The sequence below is a fragment of the Siphateles boraxobius genome, unplaced genomic scaffold (genome assembly GCF_051911475.1).
Source record: "Siphateles boraxobius isolate OS27281-9 unplaced genomic scaffold, OSU_SipBor_1 46, whole genome shotgun sequence".
In the NCBI taxonomy this organism is placed as follows: Eukaryota; Metazoa; Chordata; class Actinopteri; order Cypriniformes; family Leuciscidae; genus Siphateles; species Siphateles boraxobius.
In genome coordinates, this window is record NW_027509097.1 from 9,586,420 (window position 1) to 9,605,570 (window position 19,151).

At 38.5% G+C, this 19,151-nt stretch overlaps 1 protein-coding gene across 1 annotated transcript; it reads right to left on the bottom strand.

Annotated features, from left to right (window-relative positions):
• Nucleotides 1-310: 310 nt before the first annotated feature.
• On the bottom strand, nucleotides 311-16,631 carry adgra1a (adhesion G protein-coupled receptor A1a). The gene is made up of 7 exons (XM_077200687.1): nucleotides 16,304-16,631; nucleotides 15,608-15,778; nucleotides 8,710-8,837; nucleotides 6,218-6,341; nucleotides 4,880-5,031; nucleotides 3,224-3,319; nucleotides 311-3,059 (listed from the first exon to the last, which is right to left on the bottom strand). The coding sequence occupies exons 2-7, from the start codon at nucleotides 15,608-15,610 to the stop codon at nucleotides 1,592-1,594; spliced, it is 1,971 nt and encodes a 656-aa protein (XP_077056802.1). The 5' UTR covers nucleotides 15,611-15,778; nucleotides 16,304-16,631; the 3' UTR covers nucleotides 311-1,591.
• Nucleotides 16,632-19,151: the final 2,520 nt, after the last annotated feature.

Sequence of the window (19,151 nt, forward strand, 5' to 3'; positions counted from 1 at the left end):
TATAAATAAGGTGTGTTGATTCAAAATGAAAAAATCAAGAATAAATACTGTAACATTCAATAACCAAATCACATATCAAGTTCAATGAAACCAATGCCAAAACTAATATCAACAGTTTTACTGAAAAAAAATCTAAATTTACATAGTGACACTCTTTAGTGATTTACTTTTAGTGGCATTATGTAAATTCAAAACATTTCTTGAATCAAAATTCAGTAAAAAAAAAATATTAAATATTGCATGTCTAATGTTTCAATGAACTTACTATATGATTTACCAAATTATTACTTACAATATGAGTTGATGCAGATTTTTTTTTTTGGAAGCTCATTTGTCAAACGATCAGTGGGTACATTGTCAATAAAATCAGACAATTTTTATGAGCAAGGTGAGTTGGCACAGTGATATAAACTATTAATAATTATCCTTTCTTCTAATGTAGAAAGTGAAGCCCTCCATTTTTTGCCTCAGAATAAATACCATGAGTGTTTACAGTAAGCTTAGATGCTTTACTGTCAAACACATGAATGTATGTAGCCCATTAGACATGTAAATGATTGCTTCCTAGATTACAGTGAACATGCTTTAGTGCAAGATAAGACTTTTGATCAACGCAAAACTGATGGGTTCTGTAAGGCCATTGACTTGAACTGATCTGCACCTCATTGCCAGTAACTAAATACTGTATGTGCATACATCGCATGTGCAGTTCAAAATGCATTCTAACTGGGCACCTCTCTTCATGATTTGTCGCCATGGAAACACAGGGAGACTATTTGTTTGCTGTTTTTATGTCTGTAGAAGAAGAAAAAAATGACAGCTTTGTTTTGACAACCACACACACCATTATCAACATATCACAGACTACTTGGTTCTTTGGGCTAGATCTCAGTTTTAAAAATTTGCATTTTCATTATTGTACTATTTGGCACATATAACTCACATAAGTTAATTGAATCATCTTAATTTCCACAGTGATGATTTACAGTTTTCTTTCAAAGTGAACATCTAATTAAATGCTGGTATTTTCACACTTGGCGATCATTTAGAGTTTTGTGTTTTTACTAAAAGCAAAACGGAAATGTGGGAGATTTTGGCTCTAAAAGAGAGGACTCATCTTGCTATCTGGTATATACACACACAAGCATGTTGTCACATGCAAATAGACATATCCACATGCATTCACTTCTTTCTTACCTACTACACACACAACACACACACACACACACACAATTGCACATTATGTTACCATACCCAAAAACACATGTACGAAAATCAGTTTGATTATAAAAGACCATCCAAATTAAAATGTATGGCATGTGATCTTTACTGCCATATCAAAATGTCAAGAGAACAAACCAAATGGAGCTGGGATGAGACATGAAATGCAGTCTGAGAAGAGGTAAGCAGAGGTTCAAACCTCTTTAAAGGGGAAGAGAAGGTATATGGGGCGGGTGAGAGAGGGAAGTCACAGCAGAGGGACTACACAGTAGCTTAGCTCAGAGAAGAAAGGGCCTTTGGGAAACAGCCCTGGGACTACACAGTAGTTTAGCTCAGGCAAGAGAAACAGGTTAGCACGTAATTCACAAGCCTACACGGTTGTCTCGTTTTTCCAAGGTCCAGTCCTAATGTTACCCGTGGAATCCGAGGCAAGTAGGTAGTCCTCCTGTTGACTACTGTTCCGGCTAAGCGTCCCTTGCCGGCTGAGGGTGCCTTTCCTGCCAAGCGTGGCCTGGGAACATGACAGAGATGCCCGCGGAGGTGTTATATCCAAGTGCAGCATGGCGTCGTCCTGTTTATCTGCCATTTTTGCGCAACTGTACATAAGCGGTCTCATGTCAGGATCCTCAGCCTGGCAAGAGCTGACAAACGGTTCAGCTTTAGGGCAGCATATGCTCGAGAACGGGTCTGGTTTGGCACAGCACATGTGTCTGTGGCAGGAGAGCTGACTGTCCAAGTGCCCGCTATGGCAGGAGAGGCTATCGTGAAGGCCGTGTGTAGCCAGACTCTCGAGGTGAGGACTAGGACTGGGGCAGCGTAGCTGGTTGTCCGGATGGGGGCTGTGACAAGAGAGTTGAGTGTCCAAGTGTGACGTGTGGCAGGTTAGAGGGTTGTCCAGGTGCACACTGTGGGGGCTGTCCAAATGGGAGCTGTGCACACTGCTATCCATGCTGGTGGAGGTCATGTGGTAAGAATAGTCCCTGAGGCAGGGCCGAGGTCGGTTGAAGGATCGAGTCTTAGACCTGTCCTTTAGGCAGCTTTGCAGGGGAAGGGTTGGCCGGGGCAGTTCATCAGTGAGGGACTGTGGACGGGTCGCATTCCCGATCGAAGAGGGACTGTGAAGCGTGGCACAGCAGGTGCTCATATGGTTCAGGGTGGAAGGCAGAGTACCCAACTTACAGAGTGGCGATGGGGAGTGGAGGTGAGGGGAGAGTAGAGGTTTACCCAGGCAGGACGAGTCGACCTGGCAGTGGATTTGATTCTGCCCATGGGACGGGGTATGGCTGTGACTTTGGGAGGCGGGGACGGCGTTCCCTGCCGCTTCCCCATTGACCTCCACCTTTGGTTTGTTGGGGCAACAGGCCCACCACCGGTGCCACACGTCGTCACGTTTGGCACAGTGCTGAATCAGCAGAAAAAGCCCCAATGTGACTGAAAATGCTCCGTACAGGCAGCTGAAGATCATGTCTAGAAAATGCCCCTGTGATACAGCCAGTGCGCCAAAAGCCCAGGTGGCCAGGAAGAGGAAGAGCGTAAAGGCGGTGGCCCTCAGCTGAGCTTTGAAAGAGTGCTCGTTGGCCAACATAGACGCTGTGATGGCTGTGCAGCCTGTGTGCTCACCGTGCTCACCCGGCTCTCCACTGACGGCGTGGCAGTGTCCGATTTCAGCCACGGCTAGACGCTGCTGTTCTTCAGTCATGGCCTTGAGCTCGTACTTGCGCTCCGGGTGCCGCTTTAGCTGCACGAATGTGATCAGAAAGTAGATGCACATTACCAAGACCAAGAAGGCAGTGGGTCCGTAGAAGCCGCCAAGACTGGGCGTCCAGGCCATCCAACAGCTGCAGCACACATAGAGACAATAATTCAACTGACAGTGTTGGTACCACTCTACATCTAATTACAGACCTCATGCTAATTTATAGCATTAATTAAGACACATCTCCCAAAATCAGTGAAATTTGGTGACAGCTAATTAGGCACTGCCAGTAAATGTGATACTTACTAAGGGGCGTCATCTCTGCTACCATAGTTATCCAAGCTAACAGCACCCGTAACGCCCACTATGATTAGGGGTACCCCACCACTGACCAGATAAAACCTTACAAAGAGGTTAAAGAGGAGAAAATGGGGTTAAAAAAAAGACAGAAAAACAGATTTTCATTATCTGATCAAAATGATACTTGCCTAGGGATGGCAGTTGTAAAGAATCTATCTATCTATCTATCTATCTATCTATCTATCTATCTATCTATCTATCTATCTATCTATCTATCTATCTATCTATCTATCTATCTATCTATCTATCTATCAGATTCTAAATATGTAAAACTTTCAAACTTCAAGCTTTTAGAACTATACTACTAACTTTCTATTCAGGCTTCCTCAAGTCAACATCAAAGTTTTGTTCACAAAATTACTCTGGTTTAAGATCATTATTATGAAATTATTTTTATTTTTATTTTGACATATATAGTGCATTCAATTCTTAAAAGAAAAAAATATATACACTACTGTTCAAAATATTTGGGTCAGTTAGATTTTTTTTTTAAATAAATTAATACTTTTATGCAGAAAGGAATAAAATCAAAAGTGACAGTAAATACATTTTTAATGTGGCAAAATATTTCTAATTAGTTCAAATAAATGCTGTTCTTTTGAGTCATGAGGAATGAGTCTTTTGAGTTTGTTCGCCATCACAGGAATACATTACATCTTAAAGGGGAACTTGGAAACTCTAGCCCTTTCCTTCGCTGATTTTCACTTTTGTTGTCGCATACTGTCTCAATGAGCTCCCCCTACAGCTGTGGGGCGTATATTTCACAATAATGTCGTAAAAAACCTCACTTGTGGCCCCCTCCTCCCCCTTTCAACCGCTGCTCATGTGCATTTGTTATTATCGGAGCCGGCCAACTTTATCATGTGGAGCCATGTCAGTGTAATATGGCTTGTCCTAATATGTTGTGATCACTGTTACTGTCCTTGCTTCTCTGTATATAGCCTGTGCATAGTGTGTCTGTATGTATTTATGTGTAACATCTACCTGCTTAGGGGTCTGCAGATGGAAATTAGCCTCAGGCTATAATCTGGCATATTTACATTTGTGTAAAATGTTCATTAATATGTATTGTCCCTTTTGTCTTTTTTCTACAAAGAAAATAATATAAATAGATAAATGTCTACCGAGGTGGGTAATACATCATAGACAGTTTCATATGGCGTGTGTGTTAATGTCGAATTGCTGTAAAGCAGTTCGCGTTTCTCGCTCGTTTTCATTAATTCTTGCTTCTCACGAGACTTCCTGTTTCCAACTTACCGGGACGTTAGTCCCCATGTTGCAAGGTTGGTTTTCCACCTGGGAACGCTGGGGGGAGTGGGGAAAGTCACCATTCTCACAAGAACAGGTTATTTAACTACCCAAATGATTTCTAAACAGTTTTATTAAGTTGAAATAGTTGCCAAGTTCCCCTTTAAAATATATTACAATAGAAAACAGTTATTTTAAAGAGTAATAATATATCACAGTTTTTAAACGCACCCTTGGAAAACAAGAGAGATCCTGAAAAATTCTAAGTACTCCTAATTTTTTTTGAAAAATAAACCCAGTTCTGAATTAGAATTCTCAATCTTTAGTGAATTCATGGACATTCATGCTGGGTACCTGAAAATGGTGGCTTTTGGGCGTGCTTGTGTGGGAGGATCCCTGTCCTGAGGTATGGGCGGAGCCTTGGACACCTCCTTGCAAACATTTCTGGCAGTAAAGAGCAGCCATAGCATGCTAGAGAGGGAGGAGTAGTGCAAGATAATGCCAACCTGTCAACGAACAAGATGAAACATTAAACATTGAAAGCTCGCTCATAGAGGGCAGACTGGCACAGAAAACTGAAGCAGAAATGTGTGTGTAGCCGCTTTGGTGTGTGAGGAAGGATGCACTGAGGGGGAGTTTGAGGTAATCCATCTCAGACAGTGAGGTCATGCTGTTGTCCTCTTTGGTCCAATGCACTTACTGCATAAAAGAAATCTTCCTACCCATCCATTCATATATGATCCACATGGTACTGGATGTAAATTATTATGTGCTGTGAGTATCAGTCGTGTTTTTTCAATAAATTGTGTAAATGTATAAAAAAAGTAATGTGATATTCACTTTTTTGTTTACATCCAGGAAAATGTAAATAAATGTTAGAACAAATGTTAGTCACAAATACATGAAATACTATTTAATATTAAACTAAATATTTAGATTATGCAAATGAATCCTAAGCAATGTGAAAGGGATGATCCAGAAATCAGACAGGTGTAGGCCTACTCAATACGCAGAAGAACACTTCTTCCAAACTCTTAAACAGTTGTCTTTTTCATCATACAGCTTGAAATAGCGGGTAAGCAGCTAAACACTTCCCAGCAATTCATTCAATTTCTCTTCCTGTCATTCCAATTCAAATTCAATTCACAACCCTGATATTGTCATGTTTTTATTTGATATATTTTGCAAATTACATGTTTCTTTTAATTCTTGATTAATGTGAAAGAGGAAGAATTTGACAGTCATCCCTGCCGTGCTGTAGATATACTGTGTACGGACTGCATGTCTAATGCATGTTCATTATGTGTCCCGTCAAAAATCTGATGCTTTTAAACCTAGAGCTTTACTGACAGGAATCAACTGCTGTAAAATATGTTAATAAGCATTCAGCTATAAACATAATCAAATTAATCTAACTCACTGATCCAGGCTGGAAAATGTCTCTGATGAAGGAATAAGTGCTACAGTTTGAAAGGCTATGGCAATCCTAGAGCCCCAGTGCATTAGCCTCTCACCACTGAGCAGCCCTGCCAAACAAAGCCCTCTGTGCCTTAGTAAATGGCGACCATTCTAATTCAGGAGTCAAAGAGGCCATATGCTACAGTGACTTTGAGCTGAGAGCCACAGACACAGGGCATGAATAATGTGGTTCGCTCAGGCCAAAGAAACAGGGTAGAGAACTGGGAGACTTACCACTTGACAGATCACAGGGTACTTGATCTGGTTGATGCCTCCTGCAAACACCCCAAACGTCACGGCAGTGTGGAAGAGGAAGTTGAGGAGCATGTGCCATCCTTTCCTGCTGATTCGGATTATGCTGCAGACACACACACTAATGTCAGATGAAGAGGCAGTTGCGCCATGAGTAATACATCAACAGCTTACCACTGAAGGGAAGAAGTAACTGCCTTTAAAGCACAATGCTTTGACTAAAGAATCTTTTTGACCCCGTCTGCAAAGTGTCTCAAAGTAGAGTGGCTCACTAAATTTGGCACCGACCAAGAAGTGGCCCCCTCTCCACAGAGCAAGCATTACTCACTGGAAATAACTGTGACAGTCAAGGGTGATGATACTATAAATATTGGCGGTCTGACTCAGGATCACAGCACTATCGCGGCAGTCTGTCCCAAAAACAATCCCTACTGTGACCTTCCAATGTTAGTACTGGTGCTCCAAATGGCTGCTGTATGTTTTCAGTGGAGGAAAGACAATACAAAAAGGCACCATTTAAAATGTAACATTTGACTAGTGAACATCACTGAATTCTGGCTGCAGAAAGACACTAGACCAAAAAATATATAATTAAAGTATTGGCCTTTGGCTAATACTAGTCATCTTTATTTATCAGTACCAGTAGTCCTGTAGATATTTAATGGCCAGCGTTTATTTAAATGTGGATTCATTTCAAACTGATTTATCAATCAAAATCAATCATTTAATTTATTAATAAAAAATTATATTTCTTTAACATATCAAATGTTTCTCCTAAACAGAACATTAAATGGACATTAAAAACGTTTTGCTTGAGTCTCCTGCTTCTCACAAAAAACTCTAACACTCTCACAATGGTCTCCTTTAAAGTTTTAGAAGAGACCCAAAAAATATCACAAATTGTGCTCGATTTTCTGTTAAGGTAGAGACTCTGGATCTCTCACGTTTGTCTCCTCTAATGTCTCAGAAGAGACTTCTACAACATTACACACTGTGCTCAGAATTTTCTCCTAAAGACTCTGGTGGTCTTACATTTGTCTCCTCTAAAGTTTCAGCAGAGAGCTCAACAACATCACACACTGTGCTAATATTTGCCTTCTTAGCTAGAGACTCTGGAACTCTAAAATTTGACTCCTTTAAAAATGTAATATAGACCTCAAAAACATTCGACATTGTGCTCAGATTTCCCCCTAAACTAAAGACTCCGGTGGTCTCACATTTGTCTACTCCTAAGTTTCGGAAGAGATCTCAAAAACATCACACACTATGCTAAGATTTTTCTACTAAACTACAGACTCTGGAGGTATCACATGTGTCTCCTCTTAAGAAGAGATCTCTACAAAATCACACACTGTGCTCAGATTCTGCTCCTTAACTAGAGACTCGGAAGCCCTCACATTTGTCTCTAAAGTTTAGAAGAGATCTCAATATGAACTCAATATGATTTCTACCATTATGTATTAATAATCATATTAGTTAAGGATTGAGTCATAAGGGATTCAATGTACCTTTCAGCAAAGAAAGCTCCAGGGGGACTGTTCCTGTAAGAAAGACTTCTGAAAATCAGTTCTGATAAAAGCACCGGGTACATTCCTGTTTCCAAGAACAAATTATGTGCCGTATTGCACATAAACTGTACTGGTCTATTGTATGCGATCAATTAAGAGTAATTCTAATCTAAACCATTTTACTCTTAATAAAGGCTCTGCATTTATGATTTTTTTAACTTCATTTAGTGCCTTTGTACTTGTCGTGGTGCACACTTTGGAAAGTTGTTGAGATCTCTCTAAACTTCAGAGGAGACTAAAGTATGAGAGCTACAGAAAATCTGTAAAAAATCTGAGCACAGTGTGTGATGTTGAGATCTCTTCTAAAACTTTAATGGAGACCATTGTGAGAGTGATGAAAAACAATTGTTTCAGGAGACAATTTTGAGAAGCAGGAGAGGAGACTCAATCAAAAGTCGCCATTTGATGTTAATGTAACCAAATTTCTGTCTAGGAGAAACATTTGGGATGTAAGAGATCTCATTTTTGATTTTTTTTTCCTTCTGGGTAGTCTCAAACTTAATCCACACCATTTAAATCAAACACGATATACATGCATTGTCATTGAAGTTAAATTTTAACTAGCAACCCTTGATATTCTGAAATGTATAATGCTATTTAAATTATAGTTTCAGTATTTACAATACTGAAAAAATATATACATTCAACATGTTTCTCCTAAAATAAAATTGAAGACATCTGAAGACAAAGCTGATACCTAAATGAGACATGATAGAATAATCAGCCCTTAGTATTCTGAGCTTAGAGACACCTCTGTCAGAGCCATAGCCTTGTGTCAACACATCGACATAGAGACACAACTGCACATCAGACTCTAATGAACTAACCATTATTTTATTTATTTTTTCAGATCTATGCTGTATTTAATAATTTATGTCACTGGTGCAGTTTAATTATAGCACATACCTGTGGTGTACAATGTATGTCATGATAGAAATCAGCAGGCAGAGCAACATCACAGCAGTGCAGGCGTACACCACTGGGTGCAGATAATCCCCTGGATATGGAGGAAAGGACAGCACCCTCTTTAAATCCTGTCAATAAAATCAGAATAAGAGATGACTTTTTTAAAAGAACATGTCAAATGATAAAAATGCAATAGTCTTGATATTGTACATGCACATTTCCAAAATTTGTTTCTATATATTTATGAATGCATTGTTCATGTCCATCTTTGGTAGCAGACTTTTAACCGAATCTTCATACCACTTTGTTCATGTAGTGCTTGAAAAAGTCAGTCTCTAGGTGATGAATTATGTTTGATGGTACAGATGCACAGCATGAATAAAGTTGTTGGATTTAAGAAACTGACCAGTAAAAGAGTTATATCTATTTTAATGTGAAATAAGAGGAAGAACAAAAAAGGGGTGAGTGGGAGGGGGAGACCAGAAGAAAGAAAAACAATAGGAGAGGAGAGCGTAGTCCCTGTGAGTCAAAGACTACACCCCCATACGCATCAATCTCTTTCAGCATGTCTATTTTATCTCCCAGCCCGAAGATCTCCTTTGTTGTGTGCCTGAAGGGCTCCATCCCCTCTGGAAAGCAGCACCACAGATGTACATGCAATCCTTTACACTCCAACAGACAAAATACACTCTTAAAAATAAAGGTTCTTTATGGTATCAATGGTTTCATGAAGAACCTTTAACATCCATGGAACCTTTCTATTGCACTAAAGGTTTTTAGTGGAAAAAGGTTCTTTGGATTATTAAAATATTATTCACTTTAAGAATAAAAATGGTTATTTTAAGAACAGTTCACTGAAAGGCTCTTTGTGGAACCAAAAAATGGTTATTTTGTAGACATTTAAATCTTTGATTTTTAACGGGAATGAAAGCGAGGCTGTGAGGGATAGACTTACATCTCTTCTGTGGGTTGAACTGTTATTTAATGTTTTTTGGATTGTTCTGAAAAACAGCAAAAATATCTTTCCAAGAAATTTCAGTAGACAAAAAACTCCAGACTGCATGAGCTGTGGAAAATGATAGGTGATCTAGGAGCTTTATACTGCTTTTTACAGTGGATGCCATAGAAAACATGGTAATAATATCCCTCACAGCCTCACTTGCATACCTGTCACGACGCTGCTCTGCATAAGGTCTATTGCATGGATGTGATAACTACATTTGGAACGTTTATTTTTAAGAGTGTATGGCTCCACATTAACACTTTCCTTTAGTCTCCATCTTTAAACGAGAGTATAACATGCAGACGTCTTTCAACACTTCCTTCAATCTTCAGCGAGTTATATTTAGGTAAAAAGAAATAATCAGAATGTTATTAACTACAAGATTGCCCATTTCAAAAATAAAAGACAGCCTTTAAGTAGGACATATAAATTTGGTCAATGAAGGTATTAGCTATGAAAAGAGCAACATGCATATTGAAATCATAATACAAAAAATAAATAAAATCAACCCTAAAATATGTCCTGCATTGTATATGATTTAGCTTAATTGTATTTTTTGCACTTGTGTCCCTGTCTCCCAGAGTGCATGTCTGCTTTAATCCAAGGTGAGATCAGCACAATTGCTGCCCATTAATCAGTTTCCCATAAAGCATCACTCAGCGTCACATTATTGATCCTTTGACCTCAGTTCTTCAGCAAAGATACCGTACCTTTAATGCCCCAAGACATCAAACCACTGTTGCACAGAAAGTTAATGCTGATTAATATCAACTCCTTTAGTGCCCCAAAGCATTTGCGAGAAAGTCATTTCAAACAGTTTGCCCATAAAACGTTTATCAAAGTTTTGGGGTATGCTATAGTCAGAGTTTGCTCTAAATAAAGATCTAATCAGGGTCACCTCACTACAGGAAAATCAAGAATTTCACTGAACACTCATTTTAGGGTATTTATTTGACATCGGTAAAGCCAGCCAAAGTTCTTGTAGGTAAACCAAAGATTTGCTTGTAAGAATCCTCAAATTATCAAGTCAAAATACAATCTGCCAATGGGATTGGGTAAAAATAAACTCCAGCTCATGTCAGTGGTGATTAGACACTAGCATAGGTGACACTGCAGATGCTATGCATAGACACACACTCCATTGCTCATCCACCCTTTTCACTGTCAAAAAACTGTGTTCTAGTAAGTTTCCAAGGCAAAAGTTGCTTCCGAACTATATACATTACCATTCAAAAGGTTCTTTATTGGCATTTATGCTCTCTCTCTCTCTCTCTCTCTCTCTCTCTCTCTCTCTCTCTCTCTCTCTCTCTCTCTCAATTCAACACAAGAGAGATTTTCTTCACAGTGAGTTGCAGTCTTACGCTTTTTTCCGCACCTTTTTGATTGACAGTGTGAAATTGGCCCTGATCATCGTCTGTTTTTAAACAATCCAATGGTATAATATAATAGGCCAATAGTAAAAATAATAGCTTATAATAATAATAAAATTAATACATCGTATATTTGATTATAATTTAATCAAATGATTAAATTTGCTATATTCACTTCTCGATCAGGGGCCAGTTGCATAAACACAGCCTTTAGTCTTTTTTGTAAAGACTAAAGACTGTGACTTAAGGACTAGTCTGACCAACAAGCAGTTAATTAGTGACGTGTAGTATGGTGTCCCATAGCCTACTCGGAATTTGCGCTATGAATTACACCTATCCAAATGTGCGTACACAGCAGTGAGTATTGAACACACACACAAACACACCGTGAACACACGTTCAGAGCAGTGGGCAGCCATTTCGCTGTAGCGCCCAAGGGGCTTGGGGGTTTGGTGCCTTGCTCCCTTGCTCAAGGGTAATGAGAGTGGAAGAGACCGCTGTTCATTCACTACATTTCCTGCCGGTACTGAGACTCAAACCTGTGACTTTCGGGTTACAAGTCCAAACTCTCTAACTATTAGGCCACAACTGCCCCCATTAGGGCTAATCACTATAACTTTTTGGATTCAAATTAGACCAATCTAACTGTTTATGTGACTGACTTAAAGTTATGACCAGGCTTGAAGAAAAAAAAATGGATGACTTGCTTGTAAGATTAGTCTATGCAACTGGCCACTGGCCTCTGCGAACTCCAGCCTGGTCTAATCCAATCAGCAAGCAAGTAGAAAAAAGGTCAGTGAATAAAGAGTGAGTGAGATGCCACTTCAGGTCTCAGATACCGCTGTATCCTTATTTGCGTAAGATGATATGTGTGCATGCATGGTGCTGGTTCATGTTTGGAACAGGAGAGAATGAGAATTATGAACGCAAAAACTTGAAACACACTTGCTCTGGTTCGGTAACTTGTTGTTACAAATTTAAATATTGTTACAGACATATATCTGTGTTTTGGTAGTCAAACTCCAGGTCTGACCTCATAACGGAGAAAATGCAAATAACACTTTTGAGCTACTGTACTTAGGAAATATACAATTATAAAATTTGTGAACGAACGCAACACTGAACAGGCAGAGGTGAATGAACAGCGCCGAGCCAGTCTAGTCATATTTGAATTCTCCGCTGTAATGCGATCTCATGCGTAATACAGTGCAATGATGCCCTGCGTTTTGAACGAAATGGCTCAGAAAAATGAAAAAATAACCATCTTTCTCTTAATAATAAACATAATGAGTGCTATTGTTTTCAGTGTCATGCAACCTGTACATATCTGTTAACAGCTCAAAAAATGTGTTTTCTGGTTTTATGACCCTTTAAAAGAGGACTCAGGAGAACTGCTATTATTCTGTGAACTGACCCTCTTTCTTCAAGCAGTAACATTCCAGACCAGTCGATAGCACATTTGGTGGCAAAAGTGAAAATGCAATCAGAATATCACAGACCTGGAAAAAGAAAACTAAATGTACTATGTGGATGCAAGAACTGATAAAACATGACATCTAAAATCAGTTTTAAAATATGTGCCATTTAGAGACAAATTGTTGGGAATTTTGAGAGGGTGATCATATGAAAACTGACAGATCCAATTCTAATGCAAATAGAGGCAGTCAAACAATGGGAAAGGACCGGCTGCTGTCACTAAGACACCATGCTTTCTCACTCAGACAGACTGTGCTTGGATTCAATATGATTAGCGAAATAGCTTCAGCCTATAGCTCTTAAATTGATTAGGGTATATTGTACGTTCAGGGGCCAAAGTGATTGACACTTTTCTCACAGATGTATGAGTAAAGTGATATTTAATGAGGCACTGAAATTGATTGATCAATACAGTGTCTTTACAGCATGCTACAAAGCTGAAACTGTTCAATCTCATAAAACTTGTTCATATTAATATGATGTTATAAAAATTTGTGTGACTCCTCCATATTTAGGTCTCTGATGCATCTTGAGCATTAAGAATGTTCTTGGCCTCTCCTTCTGTGTGCCTCAGTGAGCATGCTTATCTTAGAGACAAAACTTGGTCAATCAGTCTGCTCCAGTGCACAGACCCATCTTTCCAACAGAATATGACGGTTTGGCCTTGTTGCAGGCGTTTACAGATATATTCATAAACATATACCAACTATCCCTAAACATATACCAACTGTGCACACTCACATTTACACATGTGTACAAATGTTGCAAACATACATGGCTTAATATATAAAACTCACATGCAGATGCATCCACAAGGCCCATAGGCTTGCATGCACGCACACACGCATGCCCTCTCTCCTTCTCTCTCTCGCTCTCACACAGCACAAAACAAAAAGCAGTAAAACACCCATTATATAACAACTGTCTTTGTATTTTTTCTACAAATACTGTCTAATATTCAAGATTTCCCTACCGTATAAATAACTAAAATGAATTACCATATAATCTATAATTAAACTAACTTTAGTATGCAATTCAATTTTCATCTGCAATGTTGGTGGTAGGGAGCTATGATCCTCACTGTAATCCTTGTGGAAAGTATGCACTTGTGTGCTGTTTAAGAGAGCTCCTCTGCACATCCCTTGCACTTTCATTTCCTCTGTAATATGAAAAAGCTCTTTTGCAAGGTCTAATAGATAATGTGGTACTCTGGAGAACATACTTCATATTTTTACACAGCTCTCTGAAAACTTGTTTCTGATAGGTCAAATCACAGCATTCAGCAATCAGATATTTTTGGATACGGACAGTACAACTGACCGCTCATCCAGGATATTGGTTTCCTATTTAACCTGTGTTCTGTCTCAACACTGCCTCTACAAGAATGCTAATGACATAATCAATATTTAATGTTCATTTATTTATTTATATCTATTAATATTTAACTATCTTCAGGGTGAACATGATAACCTAATATCTAGAAAACAGTAGAAGCTGGGATATTAAATACAATAAAAATGTCATACTCATAAGGCACTACATAGCACACTGAACACTACAAGAATGAATAAATAAAAGCAGCGGTGGGGAACCTGCTGCTGACTACATTTAAAATGTATTTTGAGATCTATAGACATACATTTAGATGGGGATAGTAGGAAAATGCCCTGATATTTGGGCCCAAACAACTTTGTTTCAAAAAATCTAACAATAATAATAATAATAATGACATCTGTTGGTCAGTATACTGTGTGCCAAACATGCACCCTATATTGCTTAAGATCAGGTTCACCACTGACCAGACAGAAGGATAATGCTTAATGTAATGAACTGGTTCATTAAAAAAAAAAAAAAACTCTGAATGAATTTACTGAACGTGTCAGCTGTAAATAAAATTGTGGAGCTTGAGAAAAGTATACAAATGAGCCTTGTGATATGATAGAATAAATATTATTTCTAACATGAAGTACACCCACGCAGTGGCATTTCTCAACATCAACACTCTAATCAGGTTCATGTGTGACTCGCTGTTTTAAACTGTGGTTTGTTTAAAAAGATTATAATCTAATTTTAATATTTTCCTCTGCCTCCCTGCAATATGTCCCTATTTTCAAAGTAAACCTACGCCCTTGCTGAGATCGAGGTTGTTAAATTATTAGATTAGGCCATTTTTAACACTTGTCATTGACTGTAGGCCTAGTTGGTTCGGGTCTCTGTCCTTGGGGCTTAAAAGAGATAAAGCGCTAAAGGCACTCTCCGTGGTGCTGCTGTGATCTGCCGTGCTTTCTGTACGGTGAAAAAAAAACGTTGGCTGATACCAGTGACCTGATTGGCTAGATATCTGAAAAGACATTCGACGTCAAACAGCCAATTTAGACGTCATAACGCACACAATTAAAACCTATTCACGTCACACAACCGCAAGTAGCCTAGATACTGGCACAGATGAAAACATTATAATCGGAAAACAAAGTAAAATCGCCTTTGTCTCAGGGATTACCTATGCCACGGACACGCCACAGCCCCTTGTGATGATTAGCTGACAATGACAATTGATATTCATCACACGCGCACTCCAGCATCCAGAGCCACTGCGGTTACCCTCTGACTAAATCCCTTCAACACAATCTCTACCATTTTCAGAGATTCAAAGACAGTCCATCGACTATACGTAATTGAATAAAGTTAATTTAACAGTGCGGCGATATTGAGGAAGCGTCTGGCACTACAACAACAAATGGATCCTCTTTCTCTGCCCCTGAGAAAATGCAACGTTGATCTATGATGCGATGCCATTGTGAGGCATAGCTTTAATTTCGTACATCACATCGGAGATCAAGCTACTGCCCACCGAAAACGCCCATTTGTTTGTTGAAAAAAAACCTCTTAATTCACTGCAATTAGTAACTAAAAAGAGAAACAGTTGCTCACCATCTAAAGTTTTTTTGGTGTGTGGATAAGAGATGAAGAGACAGCAAAGTTTTATCTCGTAACATGAACAGCCTTAAACTAAACTAAAAATATAAATTAAGTGCTTGGAATCACTCACCATCAGATCCGCAAAGTTAAGGTCCAGCTTTAGCGCAATAGTATCAAGTAGTATCACAGTCGGTTATGATGTGGCCATCTGGCGCTTGGCCCTTGTGCACGCGGAGAGAAACGGCATTCCGACAGGCGCTGGGGGTGGGTGGTTCGGGGGGTCATTCTCCGACAGGAGAGGCTGCAGAACATACGATAAAAAAACAAAGCGAACATCAATACGAACCATTCCTTGTTAAAAGTCGGCTCAAAATTATTGAACAAGTCATTTGCGGCGATTTCCGTTGGGCACGTGCGCATTCGCCGTGACGTAAGTCTTTGTAAATATCACTCGTGCAAAATGTTAAAGCACAAGCATCCAGGAAAAAGAGCAAGACAACCACTTCACAGCGTAGACAGTGTAATAAGGGTTTTAAAATAGCCTTGCTGCTATTTCACAGCCATAGGAACGGTACACTCTCTGTCTCCAAAATCGTAACGTTATCCTTATGATGAGCAAACATATAGCCAACACCCCATACCTTACCTTACCAAAATGGCACATTAAAGACTTTCATCTCAAAAATTGTTGGTTTTTTTACATGAACGTAGGTGCGTGAATTCATGAGCTACCCTATTTTGTGAATATCACTTGCAGTGTCAGAACGAGATTGCCAAGGCTATCCAGGCTAAAACGTAACGTTTCGCCTACTGCAAATATCCTTACCTATTTTAAAGAGAGCAACTGGTGTCGTACCCCATCTTTGTGTCCCGTTATCTGAAAGGCTTGACGAGCGTGAGCGCATGCAACATAAGCTAGCTACTCCGTGCATCTCTAAGGAAGACACATATCAGGTCTTGGGTTGTGAACCGAGAACCGATCAACCGGTTCCATTTTTCAAACAAAATAACAGAACCAAATGGTTTTCATGACGTTCGGTTCCGGTAAAAATTCTCGAATCTGTATTGTTCCGCCGATGCAGAAGGAACACCGTGGTGAAATACTCTGACAGTGTTTCCCGTTCTACCATGCACTGCAACACCGCCACTGAATCAGCAGGAGACATGATACAGCTCGACCAATGTTTAACCAGACTCTTATGAGCCGGTTCTTTTAGTGATTCAAAAATATATACCACAAGAAGCTAGACAGATTCTCAAACAAATAACTCTTATGAGCCGGTTCTTTATATTTAATCAATACACTTTCGCTCATTGGGAGCTGTTACTGAAATTTGTGACTCACTTACTGAACCCCAACGTAATACTTTCCTCATGTCCGACTCGAAATTAACCAAGAAATGTTAGGCTATAAGACTCGTGGAAATTAAACCAGTGGTGACTCAGGAGCCTATATTTACACAAACATGAACAAAAAATTAATACATGATTGACAATATTACCTACAACATATTTAGTATTAATTTGTCACCTCTAAGCCTGTGAAATGTAAACATTTTGAAGAAGGCGTTTGAAGTCGTAAACAGACCTTTTGGATTAATACTGATTTGTTAGGCTATCTGTTCTGTTGAAATCTGAAATGATCCCATTAGCAACAGGCCCAACCTCAACTTTACTGAACTCCTCAAACCTCAACTCCTCAAAAGTGGTGGTCAGTAAGTGGTCAGAGTTCTCCTCTCACCACCGTTAACGGAAACAGATGATTGACTTTAAAGCAATGAGGGGGAGAAAAATAAAACAGTTTCTCAGAAATATCATGGGGTGAATTCGAGCCTATAGGTACATTTATTCTTCCCACCCCCCGAAGGGCGTCTGATAAGTTTTCACTTTAGCGTGGGATCTACCAATCTGAAGATGAGCGAGAATGCTTGTGGAAACAATGCAATGTCGTCGGTCGCGTGAGCGGCGCTGTTGAGCGCGCGCGATTAAAGTTACCTACTGCAGAGGTGGAAATGGTTGTAACCATCTGAGCTCGCGGGTACATCAGAGCTGCAGCGCTGATTTAAAGAGACAAACTACCAGGTTTTACCATTCGCATGTAGTGCGTTTTGGAGAATCGCATCGGGAGGTTTCACCCTGTTATTTCTTAAAAACGTTGTACTCATCCTTAAGATTTCTATTTGTGTTTGTCTGCGTAGCCAAGCCTATATGGGCCATTCTACAGAATTGGTTGAAAGTCAGAGTAGGAAACGTCTTGAAAAAAATGTTCACAAATGTTGTATGCAAATTGTATAATATCCATGGTACACATTTCTAGTAATTGTGCAGTTAATCATCATATTGTATTTTCAGAAAGTTTTGGAATATTTCTCCTCTGCCCAAATTTGTCACTACCGAAACACAATAATAAATAATTTAATAAGAAGGCTTATATTGGCCTATTTATTTTGTTTACAAATATATTGTAAATATATTTTTGCTATTTAAAAAAAAAGGAAAAAAGTTTTGGTAGTGACCACATCACACTGCAGAATTTTAACTCGCATACTAAAACATTAGGCTACTAAAACATAAAATCGGTCTCAGCCAATCGGCGAAAACACCCACTGTTTTCATAGTGACATGAAAATGCGGGACACATTTTTTTACATAAAGTTTCATGATTTAAAAATAAAATATAAGATAAATGTTTTTTTAACTTCACTTTTTAAAAGAAATCAAAAAGATATTTTTAAAAACAACAATGGAAATTTTTTTTTATATCATTTTCATATTTCATTTACATTTTTGTAGTCAGTTGAAATTTAGGGGTTAGGGTTTGGGACAGCCCCCTCTCAATTGAAAGTACCCAATAAATATAAATAAATAAATATATATATATATATATATATATATATATATATATATATATATATATATATATATATAAATAAATAAATATATATATATATATATATATATATATATATATATATATTAAGCTTACTGATATTTTAAATATTACTTAAATTCTTTTTAAAAGTTTGTTTTTGTTTGTGGGACAGCAGTTTGCACCAATTCTGTGGAATGGCCCATATATAGCCTAATGTGTGTGTCTGTGTGGCCAATGTCCCCATAAAGAGGGCAAATTATCCTTGTGGGGAAATTTTTGGGCCCACATGAGGAAAACAGCTTATAAATCATACTAAGTTATGTTTTTTGAAAATGTAAAAAATGCATTAAATTCTATGTGATGGGTAGGTTTAGGGGTAGGGTTAGTGTAAGAGGATAGAATCTACAGTTTTTACAGTATAAAATCATTATTTCTATGGAAAGACCCAATAAAACGTGTGAGAGAGAGGTTTCCAGTAAAAATTGTGTTAAAGGTGTACTCAAAGGTGTTAAAGATGTACTCATAGTAATTTTTGGATAATTAAAAAAAGTTTAGCCTACATAAATAAATTAACAACACTTTATGGTATTTCTCAAAACAACTGAGATTAAAATCTCACTCACTTGAGGTAAATAATTATGATACAAAAGTCACAAAAAAACTTTTTTTTTCTACAAGGAGCGGGTGCTACCATGTTGACATCACCAGTCGAGTTAATGTCACCATGAAATCAATTTATTTTTTACGGATTATTGCAGTATTTATAAGTTATTACGTTATCTATCCGTGCCCATGGTTATTT

Coding starts and splice junctions, on each gene's coding strand:
- adgra1a (XM_077200687.1), bottom strand. Junction 3,320..4,879: donor CCAAAAGCCACCATTTTCAG/GTACCCAGCATG, acceptor CCTCTTTGTAAG/GTTTTATCTGGTCAGTGGTG. Junction 3,060..3,223: donor AGCAGAGATGACGCCCCTTA/GTAAGTATCACA, acceptor TGTGTGCTGCAG/CTGTTGGATGGCCTGGACGC.